This window comes from Fulmarus glacialis, unplaced genomic scaffold, assembly GCF_000690835.1.
Source record: "Fulmarus glacialis isolate BGI_N327 unplaced genomic scaffold, ASM69083v1 scaffold12534, whole genome shotgun sequence".
Lineage (NCBI taxonomy): Eukaryota > Metazoa > Chordata > Aves > Procellariiformes > Procellariidae > Fulmarus > Fulmarus glacialis.
In genome coordinates, this window is record NW_009207462.1 from 13,780 (window position 1) to 28,226 (window position 14,447).

The 14,447-nt window shown below is 36.0% G+C and overlaps 1 protein-coding gene across 1 annotated transcript in view; it reads right to left on the minus strand.

Moving 5' to 3' along the window:
* Positions 1-12,551, minus strand: part of LOC104075573 (sodium/hydrogen exchanger 9-like) — a gene marked incomplete at its 3' end in the record, with an annotated part of 13,064 nt that extends 513 nt beyond the window's left edge. Inside the window, exons 1-3 of the mRNA XM_009576122.1 lie at positions 12,209-12,551; positions 3,937-4,139; positions 195-272 (exon numbers count right to left, since the gene is read on the minus strand). Of these exons, the coding sequence (XP_009574417.1) occupies positions 195-272; positions 3,937-4,139; positions 12,209-12,383 (456 nt within the window). The remainder of the gene's footprint in view (positions 1-194; positions 273-3,936; positions 4,140-12,208) is intronic.
* Between the last annotated feature and the right edge of the window lie 1,896 nt (positions 12,552-14,447).

Consider the following 14,447-nt stretch of genomic DNA (forward strand, 5'->3'; position numbering starts at 1 on the left):
CAATCAAATCTTTGCACAGATGCAGAAAGGGAACAGAATGAGGTCCATGCATCTTTCATTTTCTTTCATTCCTGTCAAGTTCTTCCCACGCAATATAACTGTTAACTGACTCTTTTCTCTGTCACTGGCCTGTTGGATCTACAAAATAGCAATCACATTCAGTCACTTTTGTAATATAAGAAAGAGACACATACCTTCTTTAAACTATATCCAGCATGAAATATAATGGGTGGCAGCAAAATATTGAAGAAGATGGAAGGATCAAATGTCATCTGCCAGAAAGGACAGAAGAGAGGGTAAGGACAAATAAAGTAGCATTTAATTTGATAGGATAGGTTTTAATTGTAACTTCTCATCAGGATTAATCTCAGGATCAGCTTCAATGCCTGTAGGCCAGAATGTTATTCTCAGTTGTTTTCTTACAAGTATTAATGTGTAGTTCCTTACTGCTTATATAAGTAGAATACTACTTGAAAAGTATTCCTTAAAAGAAGGAAATCAGTTGTGCACTATTTTACAGGGAACACATACAAGCAGTGTTACCTGTGATAGTATCTGCACTACCAGACATCCAACTTGACAGTCCCATGGCATCATTCCTGGTTCGGACATGGAATTCCTGTTCAGTTTCAGGAAAGACACATCATCAGTGTTGTGCCTCAATTCCCCACATACAGAGTGGTGATAAAAGACAAGACCTGCACTACCAAAGCCAATGTGATGTTTCCTTTCAAGCATATCTATTTACGCACAGACAGAGCTTGCTAATGTTGCTTAATGAACCACTGGCTGTCAGCTAATATGTGCTTTCTTGAACTACGGCACATGAAAACTGTGCACACTTTGACCATCTTCATTACTTCACTTGAGCTAACCTAAAAGTGATCAAAAATATTTTTTACCTCATGTTTTCAGTAGGCAAGGAACATTCATGTGGCTAGGTAATGTAGCTCAGATGCGACATAACTCATTAAACTGTAATTGTATAATCAGTTGTGCTAACCTGCCAGCACAGGTTTCTGTTGTCCTAAAGTTTCTCAGTAAATCTGTTGACTGCTTCTCTAGAATCATTTCCATTGTAACACGTCTCGTAAAATATAATCTGTCCAATCCAGTCAATCAGTTTTGGCCTAACTGCAACAAAACTAACTCTAGACTCTCCACAGTAAGTAGCTATTTCTAATTCCTAACAAAATGTAAGTTTAGCAAAGTACAAATAATCCTTTTCGGCAAAAGGACTGCCTACAGAGACATGAAATTCACATGGTGAATTCACATAGCTGAGGTGCTATTTGCTTTCAGAACTGAAGGTATGCTGCTGTGTTAGTTTCTTGGTGGTTCCTGTTCCAAGCCACTGGCTGGCACAGCAGCAGACACCACTCTGTCCTCTGTTATGCAGTTTGTTACACTAAAATTCCTGTGTAATGTCTGCCCCATTCACGTGAAACATGCATTTTTGTTTCTACAACAGCCAGAAACAGTTTATAAAATACCCACTAATTTTTTTAAAGTAATGCTAGCATGAGGATGATGTTAGGCAAGGCAAACGTTCTTATTCCAGCTGTTGTCGGTACACTGTTCATATTTCCCTTCAACTTCAGGCACAGAGAGAGACCAAGGACAATATTCAGTCACTGCAATTCATTACAAGTAGCTTTCAATAAAACAGAATCCTGTTTAAAACCATAGCATTGCTGGAGAAAAAAGTATTTTAATAAGCCTGTGTACTGATTACTGCAATGGTTTGCAGCTCCTTTGTTCAGATAAAATGGTATTTTAAGGCTACGGTATTCTAGATGAATTATCTAGCTTCAAAAGAGTAAGACCTGCCTACAAAATTACTTCTGTCTTCTTACTAGCAGATAGCTTGATTTGATAAACAGGAAGTGAAAGCTCAGCTTTTTTTTCCATCCTGCTTACTTTGAATTATAAAGTTGAAAAGAACTAGCTGGCAAATAATGTGCTGGCAACTTTAGCTGTGCTGGTAACTTCATTTAAAGCATAATAGGAAAAGGATTTTCTTCACTTAAGAACTAACAGCTTCAAATGTTAATTTTGGAATTAACTCAGCAAATACGTTAAAATATTTTTTCCACAGGCATCAGAAATCCTGACTGCATGTTTTATTATTCAAAACCATGTTCTAAAGGGTACACATTTGTAAGTCATGGCATAGTCTATTCTTTCTGATAAATGCACTTAGTAAACTCTTATACTGAGGTCAAAAGGGAATTACAGTTGTACAAAAACCATGCATAGTGTGATCATGTTTTCTGGTTTTTATGTTAGTGCTTTTGCCAGTCAGGAATTGTTATTTCTCCTAAATACTGTTGAATTCCTCCCTCTTTCCTTTCTTATTTATTCTCTTTTTAAGAGGGCATCTACCAGATAATTTTAAAGGAAAAAGGAGTGAAAATCACGGCAGGCTGAGGCCTCTCCAGTAATATAGAGAAACCCACAATTCACAGTTGAGACTTTTAAGAATCTTCCAGCGAAGTTAGACTATGGAAAGAAGATTGGGCAATCCCCTGTAAGGGTAACAAAAACTTCTGTGTGAGTTAGTGCTCCTCCTTTCTCATAACACAAGTCAGCTTCAGTATACTAGGTTTGATGAAGGTGTTCAAATGTAATGTATTAGTACATATGCCTTGGAAACTAAACACACACTTTGACTAAGACAAACCTTTTCCAACTGACTAGCAGGAAAAAGGATGAAGATTCAGCAAAATCTGACTAGCCTGACTGCCACAGTATTTTCCTGCCTCCACCCACCACAGCTCTAATAGTCCTTGGCAGTCTAGTTCTTTCTGAGAATGGCAAGAGTCTGGCAGTAACGACAGACAGGCACACAATGGTGCTGTATCAGCAAGGAATTTGAGCAGATGGTTAAATCCTAATTCTGCTGAGTTCCCCAGTGTACATTCTAAGCATAACTTAAAAGTCTTTATAATGATGACCACTATAATACACAGGAACATGTATTACTGTGGTAGATAAACAACAATACTTGGAAAAAAGCAAAATAATATATTGCAATATTGTAAAAAAACACTGGTAAGGGCTTAGAAGCTTCATGTGAGCATGTGATATCTTTGAGCATAAAATCCAGGTTTTAAAAAGTCCCTCTGCACTCATGAGTTCTTTAAATTGCTGTCATTTTTTAAGAAAGTGAACATTCAAGAAGTAAATATTGCAAGGGGCAGTGGAAAAATATACTAACAAAGTAAAATATTTTAATTGTTATATACTGGAAAACAGAAAAGGCCATGATGTTGTAAAAGACTGTAAACTTCCTCCCACACTTCCCTTTTTGCATCCAGCCTGAATTGCCCAATGCTGACTCCCCAAGCTTGGGGATAGCCAGTGAAATCCCCTCTGAGGACTACTGCAGTAGTGAATGAATGTATGAGAATGCTGTAATGCATTTAAGCATTATAAAAAAAACCCCTTATCTATGGAAGTTTACATATTTACAAGTTTATATTTTGTAAAATGTTTACAGTTTGTTGTTACCTCTGCTGTATACAGGGGGTAAACCTCCATTGCATTATGCTGCCAAGCAAGTCACTTTTAAGACAGAGGGCAAATAAAGATATCAGTGGGGTTTAGAAAGTTCTGGTGGCGATGAATCCAAGGTAACATCTGCTATTCACTGAGTGAACTCAGTGTCTGCAGGAGGCGGGACTGTCAGCTAGAAGAGTTCAGGCAACTATTCTGCAAGCACACAGCCAGTTGTACGCTAAATGATGGTCACGTTTCTACCATGCCTTATTTCCTTTCCTGTTCTCCTTCCTCACTTACCCTTCTCACCCTAAATTCAGAATAGTCTCCCTCTCTCTGTGTCACATTTTAGCTTGAAACTTGTTTTCCTCTCTCAAGGGTGTAAATAAAAGAAGTATCTTACACAGTTTAGAACAAAAATAAGGTAGGTTTTACCTTTTGAAGCATTGCATTGCCCTGGTGACCATTGATGTTGTGGTGGCTGATCTCTCTTTTGTATTGATATTCAAAGACCTGATTAGTTATATTAATAAGTAGAGTGGATGGCCCAGATTTCAGCTTTTCACATTCATAAACAGTTCCACTTTCAACATCTGATGCTTTTGTTGCGTATCGTATAATTAATCCCATTACAAGGCCTGGAGAGTAAAAAAAAAAAACAACCGAAAAAACAAAACCAAAGAGATTCAGGTACTTTTAAGTATCTGATGCTACACAATTATTGATTTGAAGAAAAATGAACTCTATTAAAGCTAGGACACCACTTTCTCAGTGTTTCTACCTTCATAGAGATACACCTCACTCAACACTTTGGGGATGGCCATAAAATATTCTTCCAAAATGGTCATTTCATTAGAATACAGATGTTGGTCTGACATATGCTCAGTTGTACTCCTATTTTTGTAACCCAGTTGCTGGAATCATTCTGATACAGTTATTAACTGAGTTGTTCAACCACTGTGTTTTCAGTAGATATGCAGAGGAGGATACCTGCATAACTAATGTGCTGTACTGAGCATACAAAAATCAGCGGTGCTTTTGGTGATTTTACACACTTCATTCATGGGGGCTAAACTCTGACACAGTATCCTCAAGCACATTCTGCTTTCTGAATACGGAAGACTGTATATCTGAAACTGTACAAACATGGGAAAATAAAAGCAGGATGAAGGAAAGAAGGTTAAGACTGGTATTAATTGATTTGATTATCTACAATTTAGGACTCTTATCTAAGACAGACATTTTGGCTCGCTTTACAGTTAACAGAGAGGAAAATGTACTTCTGCAATTGTCCTCTGGAAGGTACGCTTCTTTCTGTTGGGTCTAGTGGGAGCTTGCATGATTACTTCAGGAGAGGTGACTAATATTTAGCTAGATAACATTACTGAGATTATTACTGCCCTCAGAGACTTTTTGGCTCACTTTACAGTTAACAGAGAATTGTTAACAGCAATTGTCCTCTGGAAGGTACGCTTCTTTCTGTTGGGTCTAGTGGGAGCTTGCATGATTACTTCAGGAGAGGTGACTAATATTTAGCTAGATAACATTACTGAGATTATTACTGCCCTCAGAGACTTGGATTTGGTTTCAAATTTAATTTCCATGCTTCTTTTATGTCCTATGTGCTTTAAGTCCCATGTATGTGATGAACAGCTTTACAGTTACTAATTACAAACACATTCATAAAATGCTAAGAATACTCAGATTAAATATTGATGGAAGACATCTGAACATCTAGATAGATATACTTCCTAATGAAAGAGAAAAAAGAAATTAAATTACAGGAAATAGCTGATAGGCACCTGAAAAATATGATGTTAAAGTTTAAGTTTTATCCGGTAATCAGATGCCATGGTGATAAAACATCATAAATGCCTAGAGAGAGAAATAGGATGTCTTTGTTATTGTCACATGTTCCCGTAACAGAGACTCTCTGAACTGCAGATTTCTAGCATACATGTAAGGCAAGTTTGTAGCTTCCTGGACTGATGCTACAACAGAGTAACAGCTGTATTGCTTGTTTAGTATGCATACGCATTTATGCTTGTTTTGTATCTATTGTTTAGTATGGTTGGTTTCTTTAAATGGTAGAGGATTTAGATAAGCAGTAGAAAATCCCAAGGCCACTTTAGTTACACAGCATCTTTGCAATAAATCAAATAATAAATCCAGCTGTAGTAAAAGATGGAATTCCTCAAAATTTTGGGGGAAAGCACGTATGGGAAAAGGGAGGCAATGTGCTACTGTGAAATATGACTTCTGCAGTGGTCAGCACCAGATGTCCAAAATCATGAGTCAGAACCCAGGAAACCATTAATTAGTTAAAACAGTCACGGTTTTAATCTTATTTTTACTAGATTTCCTCTAGAAGAACCACATATTTAATTTTCAAATTCAATTTCAAATACATTAAAAATTCAACTTCATTTGATGCTTGAACAGGACTTGATGTTTCCTTCTTATTCTCTGGAATAGAAGACTTTTAGTTTTTCCTTTACCATTTTTGTTCCTATCACTCAGTGTTTTAAACTATAGTCTCAGTTGCATTTCTGTTATCGGGTATTCCCGGTAATGAAATGATAACAAAAGAACAAGGAAATTGTGAGAGTATCCAACAGCACACATATATTGGAGAAATTGCATTAGAGAAGATTCTAACAATCAATATTCTCAGGGCATCAATGGGGCTTTGAGGTCCTTGTAGTTCTCAAGGAAATTGTATAATGTATTAAATTTGAACAGAATGTGGACAGGATCCATAATGATGGGTTGATTCAGAATATTCTCAAATGCTCTATGGAAGGTTCAGACAAAGAAAATTGCTATCACTACACTATATTGCAAAAGTCAATATAAGTGATGGGATTGTATTCTTCCTTCAGTAATAATAAATGTGCCAAAGACCCTATATAAAACCCCCAGTGAATTAAAAATCTGGGAAAAGTGTATTTAATATTTTAGTAGATATGTCATTTATGGAATGCACTTTCTGCTTTAAATCATTATATAACATTTCTTTCATGATAGAATTCAGGAACCCAGATTATATTCTAATAGAAATAATTAATTTTTAAATAGGTGTATAATGTAGTCTTTCCACTACTCTCCCTTCCAAACTGAAACCATGCTTTTGTATTTTGTGAAACATTCTTTATAGTTCATTCAAAGAAAAAAAAAAAACATTTGGGAAATACCATTAGGATGTTATCTACTATGAAAAAAGACTAATAATTTCTAATTTCCTTGCAATCAGTGTTTTGTGGCAGAATAATTAAACATGAAAATATTCTCACAAAGTTCTATGGAGTTTGGTATGTAAAAACATACCTTCTGTACAAATAGTTCTGTTTTCATAGCGGTATGCACAGAAAGCCTGGCTTTACCATGTAAGTCTAGGAATTTGGCAGTTAAAACTCTCTGAAGATGAGTCAGGACTGATGCTGCATCTGTTACCTGATATCACAAGTAGGTATTATACTAAGGTACTGGTTAACATGAATAAAAAAGTTTCAAACAGTATTACATCAGCTAAGGATGTAGGTAATTGTAAACGCAAACTCTTATGCTAAACTTTAGTGTCCTAGCACAAAGCAGAGTACCTATCTTGTATTCTAGGAGTCTAAATCCAATTATAAATGTTTTTGTCTCAGCTTCCCCTTATTTAAGAAATTTTCCTTCCAAACTAGTACCAAGGATTCATTTAATTCATGTTTTAAGCACATTTATTTAAATGCAAGATTGAAACAGAAAAGGGTGTAACTAATGTTACAGATTTCTTTAAAAAAGTCTCAATTGTTCTTTGAAGTAAGATCTTGCAGCTAAATCTCACTCTAACTAGAGCTCAGTCATGCTTCAACTGAAGGCAATGCAGGTTTTCCAACTTCTTCAGTGGAAGCAGAATAAAATCCTTAATCATAGATGAGAGCATTGGAAGGGATTTCTTAAGTCACTCATGCCAAACTCCTGAGCTAAACAGGACTGTTTTTTCCCCAGGATTTTATCTAGTCAGCTGTTAAATGCCTTCCTTAATAATGACACTCAAAGATGCAGTTTTAGCCATTACTTGATTTTCCCACATATTTTAGAATTTTTTCCAAATTTCTTTGTTTGCCTCAAGAATGCTATTCCTCTCTTCATCTACCCACTAGAAAATGTCAGTTTCTGCCTTGATCATGATTTTCCCATGCTTTCCTCTGAATCCTGACAATCTCTCTTCATTATGAATGTCATAGTCAGGAAGACAAGGAAGTACTCTTCATTATTTTTATGGAGGGCTAGAGATTCCTCTTTTGGGACTTGTTACATCCATTGCTGCCTTTGAGAATTAGGGGTACTCCGAACACTCACAATTGGAAGGAAACTACAATTATTCCACACAAGAGGCATAATGGATTTAGGAGGTGTAAGAATCATATTGCCTAACCATTAGACACTTCCACCAAAGTGGAATCAAGAACTCTGAGGTGTGCCTCACTTCCAAACATGCTGCATGGGATCCTCAGAAGAGGCTGAGGAAGGGCTACTGTGAGTCAGCTTTCCCACTGCACACCTGTCAAGACCTGAACAATTGGAGGGAAGAAAAAGAGAATGGTAGACCTCCAATCCCACCCCTCCAATCCCCTCAAAACTTCAGGAAACATCTCGAACCACTGCAACACAAAGTCATTTCTTGTGAGTGCTATAATGACTGTGTTCTGTCATTCATCCTTTTTATATTTTCCTTCCAGTCTCATCAACTAGTCCCACAGAGCACAACTTTGGAGGCAGGTACATCTTCAATCAGCTTCACCTCCACCCTAATGGGTATCTCACATTCCCTAGGGGTGACAACTATTCAAGCTGAGAACAATTTCAACCAAAGTTGCTAATTAACCTAGAGATAAAAGGCACAGATTGTATTGGTGGTGGGGTTTTTTTTTGTTTGTCTGTTAGTTTTTTTGTTAAAGTTTAATTCTGGCTGCCTACCTGCACGAGTCCTTTAGCCTCTTAATCAGAGGTAACTGGTGGCACCTGTATGTAGCCCAATACCTAAATTCTGGGGAGGATGAGAAATTTGGATACTTACACTCAGTCTTTCATTGTGCTAGCTCTGGGCTATTCCCCCACTAATGTGGAGGGCCATGACTTATGTATTATATGGAGAATTTGGCACCTGACATTTTATGACTGAGGTATCTAAAGATACCAGCCTGGGTAGGAGCTGGCTAATAGGCACTTAAATCTTTTATTTGGTCTAGTACTAAGAGGCCATCTTCTGGGGTCTAGTGCTAAGAGAGGGGCCACCTATTCTTATCTGAGAGAAACGGCATTCAGTTTTCGTTACTGCTTGTGTAGATAATCTACCATGCTAATTCTGACTATGCTGTTGTATAGAAAATTGTGCTGATAATGTATATAAAGGATGCTCTTCCCTTTCTGGGTGGCACAAAGTTACTCTTTCATATTCACCTGCCTCCTTGATATACAGAAATCAGGAAGTAAGTTGAGTTTACTATTTGGGGTCTGTTTGTCAAACCAAGCTACAGTGTGCAGAAAAATTTGTTCTCTGAGATACTAGAAAACAAAGGAATAAATAAAGGAATGAATAAACGGGTAAGTCTGTATTCTTCTTCATTGTTTGTGAGTGATTTTTCAGTTTGGTGTCAAAACAAATGAAACAATTTGCGTGTTTAAATACTTTCAAACTAAATGCCTTGAAATGTATATACATACATATATATGTACACATAATTTTTTTTGTGAAATAATGTTGAATACCTGTTGAATTAATTATTGTGAATTAATTCTGCGTTATGCTAAATGCTTCGTTTTTTTTTCTTTGCAACTGCAGAAAGATTTTATTTAAATATAGCTATATTTAGTGTTGAACCATTGCTTTCATAAAAAAAAAAAAAACAACTCAGTTTTTAAAGTTTCTAAATGGACAATTTTCCAGTATGGGGTTTTCTTTAACTGGAACTATTCAGCCTAAAACTGCATTTTCCTACAAAGCTTATGCAAAAAAACAAAAAACAAAAAACAACCCCAAACAACCCTTTTATTTGTTCTATTGTTTAAATAGAACTTTCTATCAGGCTGTTCCTAGTGTTCAATTTGTGGCTGTTCAGCACTTTGCAGTAATTGTAAAACTTCTTCCTGTTTTTGTATTTCTGTGCTTTTTTTTTTTCCCCCTGGACTTCCTCATATTTCACTTTCTCCATCCTTTCCACTCCTAAACCCCTAATGGCACACTGTCTTGATAAGGAATACAGACCCATCTATCATACCGCGGGACACAGTCTGCAAATAAGTGGCAAATAAGTCATATTCTTCTATCACTTGAAGCAAAATTATAGGTTTCTTGTGCTGCTATTCACGTACCTAGCAAATAGCTCAATGGGCTAGAGTAGCGCAAACTGTAGGGCAGAGACTTTTGGTTTGTACAATTATCAGAATTGTTCTGATAATGAAGGAAATAAATAAGTAAGGGCAGGATTTAGCTCACTGTCAGTGCTTGGTGCCATGAAGATTTTCTCTCAAAGTTGTTGCCTGTTGATCCGAGACCTCTATCATGACTTCTGAAATTCCACTTTCTTTTCATTATTGCTATTCCACAATGCTAAAGATACCTAGACCCATATCCAAAATTTTTAAGGATAAGAAGGACATCATGATCTTTTTGGATCCTACGAATAAGCTTTTTTCCCTGTTTGAAGGTTGCCATAAATAATGCAAGACTAAATAGATAGTTTATTTACAATCATGAGGAATGTTTCCTTTGTTCACGAATGTTTTAATAATTCAAAAGCTCTGTCCTGCTGCAGCACTAATCTTTAACTGATCAAAAGAATATCATGAGCTGGTTGTCCTCATGATGTGCAGATTATGTTCTGGGCAGGCAGCAAAATAGAACCGAGAGATAGATAAAACTCTAATTAAATACTGATTTATTTGTGTAATGGTGTATTCCCCCATATTTCATTTCTATTTTGATAGCCTTTTGTCTAAGTCTTCAACAAATGTCATCAGCCGCACGTGGGAAACAGCACAATAGTGTAAAGGAAGCTACTATAGAAGAGTCACTCATGTATTTAGAAAAATGTTGTCATTTACAAGTTGATCATAATGAATACATTGCACAGTGTTTCATGGTTTCCTTTTGAGAGATGTTAATAGAAATGCAATGAGCAAATGTATTCTCAGTGATGCTAAGTAGTTTGTACCCCATAAAACTGTTAAACAACAATCTAGTTGATGTCTGACAATGAAAACCATTGCATTTAACTAAGTATCGTGTGATGTATATTTCAGTCCCAACTGATTCAGTTGAAGTGTGTTTTCTATGTGCGACAGATTTCATGATTAGAAAAAGGGCATATTATCAAATAAATACTTTTCCACAACTTTAAAACAAACTCAAGGCAGATGAGAATTAAGAGATCCCACAGACTTCCTCACCCAGGTGTTACGGGCTCAGTGACTGGCTTAATACAAGAGTTTCTTGTTTGCTTGCTTTCCTTCAAAGTATCAAATCACTTGTGAAGATAGTAAGTGAGCCAAGAAGATGAAATAGCCTGTGTTCTTGAAATTTCATACAGTTAATTTATCTAATGAAATAGTTTGAAAGAGATACAAGGAAGACTGTGATCTTCAGCTGCAGTCCTCCTATGGAACTGAGATCATCTTAAAATGCTTGATATAGAAAAAGCAAATGAAGCTTTTATCTCAAAATTTAGGGGTGAGTTGCCTTTTCTGTTGCAGGCTTGCAGTTGAACCTCCATAGGGTTTTTTGCATGTGGTGTGCCATGATAAAAAAATACTCTTCAGAATATGCAATCTTAACAAAACCAGTTTTGGGTATTACATTGCTAGAGTATGTGATGTGCATAGAATGAGTCTGAGTTAAAACAGGCTGGCATTTAGATCCGTAATGACCGAGTTGTTCGTTTATATCTTCCATTTTGACATTGTCACCCTTCTATATGTGTTTTATGGTAACAGAAATGGCAGTCACACACTTTTCTCAAAGTGAAACAACAGTAAGAGAGAATGACGAGAAAAATCATTATACATGTTAAGTATGTACCATTAAACTAGTGAGTACTTGTTATCAGTGGACAATGCAGAAAGTTCTACATGAAAGTGATACACAATATTGCAAAACTTCATAAAAGAAGATTAGGACCAGACAGGCAAACTGAAATTACAGTACAATGACAGCATTCAGAGAAGACTTGAGAGAGGCATTCTTCATAGTCTGTTTTTCAAAGGCACAGAGAAAAACCAAGAGAAAAATCTCAAGATCATTTAAACTTTATTAGACAACATGGCTGTATCCACAAGGCTCCTTGTCTAACACCCTTGAATGTTATATAAAACAAACGTGGAAAATAAGCGAATTAAATCTCTTTCACTGTGGGCATTTCATTCTTTTGAAAACAGTAAACGCCCTAACTCCCAAAGTGTCATGCAGTGGCTGTTTGCCCATAAAGGAACATAACGTGCACATCGTGAGGATAACCAGCTTATGATAGTCGCTCCCTTAACAAGTCAGCCTCTAGCTCCTTCATGAGAGATGCTGTTACATTATTATTTTACCGTACAGTTATGGAGCTGATGACATTTCATTCAGCACATTTTCTGAGCTTTGTCAGCACTTCAGATCAAGTGCCTGATCGTAAATATGCAACTAGCCCCATGTTAAGCTGGCACTTGAATTTATACTCACCATAAAGCATAGCTCCTCCAGTTTCATGCAGAAAGCGGAATCGATGGTTTTTAAACAACCAAATTGTTAATATTGTAAGAATAAGCAGAAAGTTGAAGACTAGCAACTCCACAGCTCCCTGATGATAAAACTGATCTTCATCTTTCACTGATAGATATTTCTTCAACTTCTCCATTTCATTCCCTTTATAGAAAATATGTCCAAAATAAAAGAAAAAAAAAAAAATCACAGGAAGGAAAGTGTTACCACCTTTGGTACAAAAAAGTCCAGATACTACAGAAATTCACAGCAAGCACATCTGTTTCATTTGCAGCCTCAGGGTAAAGTGCCCCAGCTCAGAATTCAGCTGGATTCTCGTTACAGCTTCCTGTTTCTCTCTTAAAGCCGCCCTGTCTCATTTTTAACGTTACAGTTGCATCGCTGGACTGCGCTTGCTCCAGCTGTAGATGCACAAATCGCCTTCAAGGCTCAGGCTCTGCCAATTTCTAAAATTTTATTGTAAAACTTAGTCTGCGTTCATAATGTTTGTTCCTATAGTTTACAGCATAATCTCTATCCTAAAAATCATATTTTGTCTTGATAGTTTAAGATGGAAAAACTGATGTTAAAAGAATGGCACAGCAATCTTGGAAGTCTAAAAATCTTTCCTTTTTCCCACTTTTAAATGTAAGCAACATAGAATAAAGGTGGCACTTTACTACGGTGCAAAGACAGAAGAAGAAAATGGAACAGTGAATAACGATTTCAAGATTTAGGCCTTGAACTTGTATTGATCCTGCAGGAAGACTGAGAGAATTCTGTAAAAGCAAAGGTCCAATTACCTAGAATTAAAAGCATTCAAGAAACCCTATCAAACTGAATAAAAAGCATTGGAATTTACTTTCCATCATTTCTGCTGTTTGCATGCTTCCATTTACATTACTCAATTAAGCCAGAAAAAACAGCAGAAATTATCTTACTATTTATAGCTAATACTCATAGAAGCTTTTCTGTCCGAGCCCAAGGCTGCAATACATGTATTATACTGGAGGATTCCAAATAAACTCTCATTTTCATCAGAAAAAAATCCTAATTCTGTTTCTTATTAAAAAAGCACAATCCTCTCATTATTTTTTGTCACAATCTCATCAAATTCTATTTTTTAAAAACATTTTGGGCCAAACTAATCTGTACAGTATCCATTCCAAATCAGGTATTTGTCAAAGGTGAATAAAAATAGACATAAATACTTAGATATCCATACTCTCAGTAATTTCAGAGCTGTAGCTTATAATAGTATGAGTGTTCCTAAGGAGGCACTGTCGCTTCAATCTACAATGTTTTAAAATAATTTTTGCTTGGCAAACAATCAATTCTGTCCTCTCAGGTTTTCATTTTTTCTTTCATTTTGTATGAAAAACAGTTTCCTTCTAGTACTTTTCTAATTGATGCTTTTTCTTTGCTTACCAGCTTTTTTTTTTTTTCAATCTTTATCACTGGTTTTACTCTGTCCTCTCCACTTTCCTTTGAATTTCCCTCATTTTCTCTTTCTTTTTGTAATTTTACCTGATAATTTGCAAACATAGCCAGGATTATTTAAGTCAAGACTGTATTTCTGAACTGATTATCAATGGAGTCTCTGTGAGATGAAAAGTTGGCAAAACCCAGCTTATACTTCCCAAATTAATGAACCCTGCAACTCAATTACAAGTAAGGATAAAACTTTGATGTTAACCTGTATTTTCTTAGAATTTTTCACTACTGTATTTTGAATGACAAAATAATGTACAAGGGAATTATGTGTAGCAATTTCATTATACAACTGGTGCAACTCCTTTTAAAATGTTAGTCACATGGCCAAGGCTTATAACTTTTATAAAGGAGAAAAGTAAAAATGAAGACTTGATTTGAATATCATATTCACAGTTTAGAAATGACAGTGACCTTAACGTTGTGAAACTGATCATCCATCTCCATTGTGGAAGTATCAAAAGCAAAACAAAAATAATTTTAAAAGAACCACATTCAGTATCTATCACAATGAAAACCAAACATTTATTTATTATGAAAACCAGAGTTCTTTGCTACCCTTGTCAAATAGGTAATTTGCAGGCGCATATAATAAAATCAATGGAAAAGAAGCACAAAACAGTGAAAGGAGGTAATTTTATACCAAGAATCTCAGTGATCAGACTATTCACCTCAGATTTGGGAGACCAGGTTCAATTCCCTTTTCTATTTGAATTTACCTGAACCCATA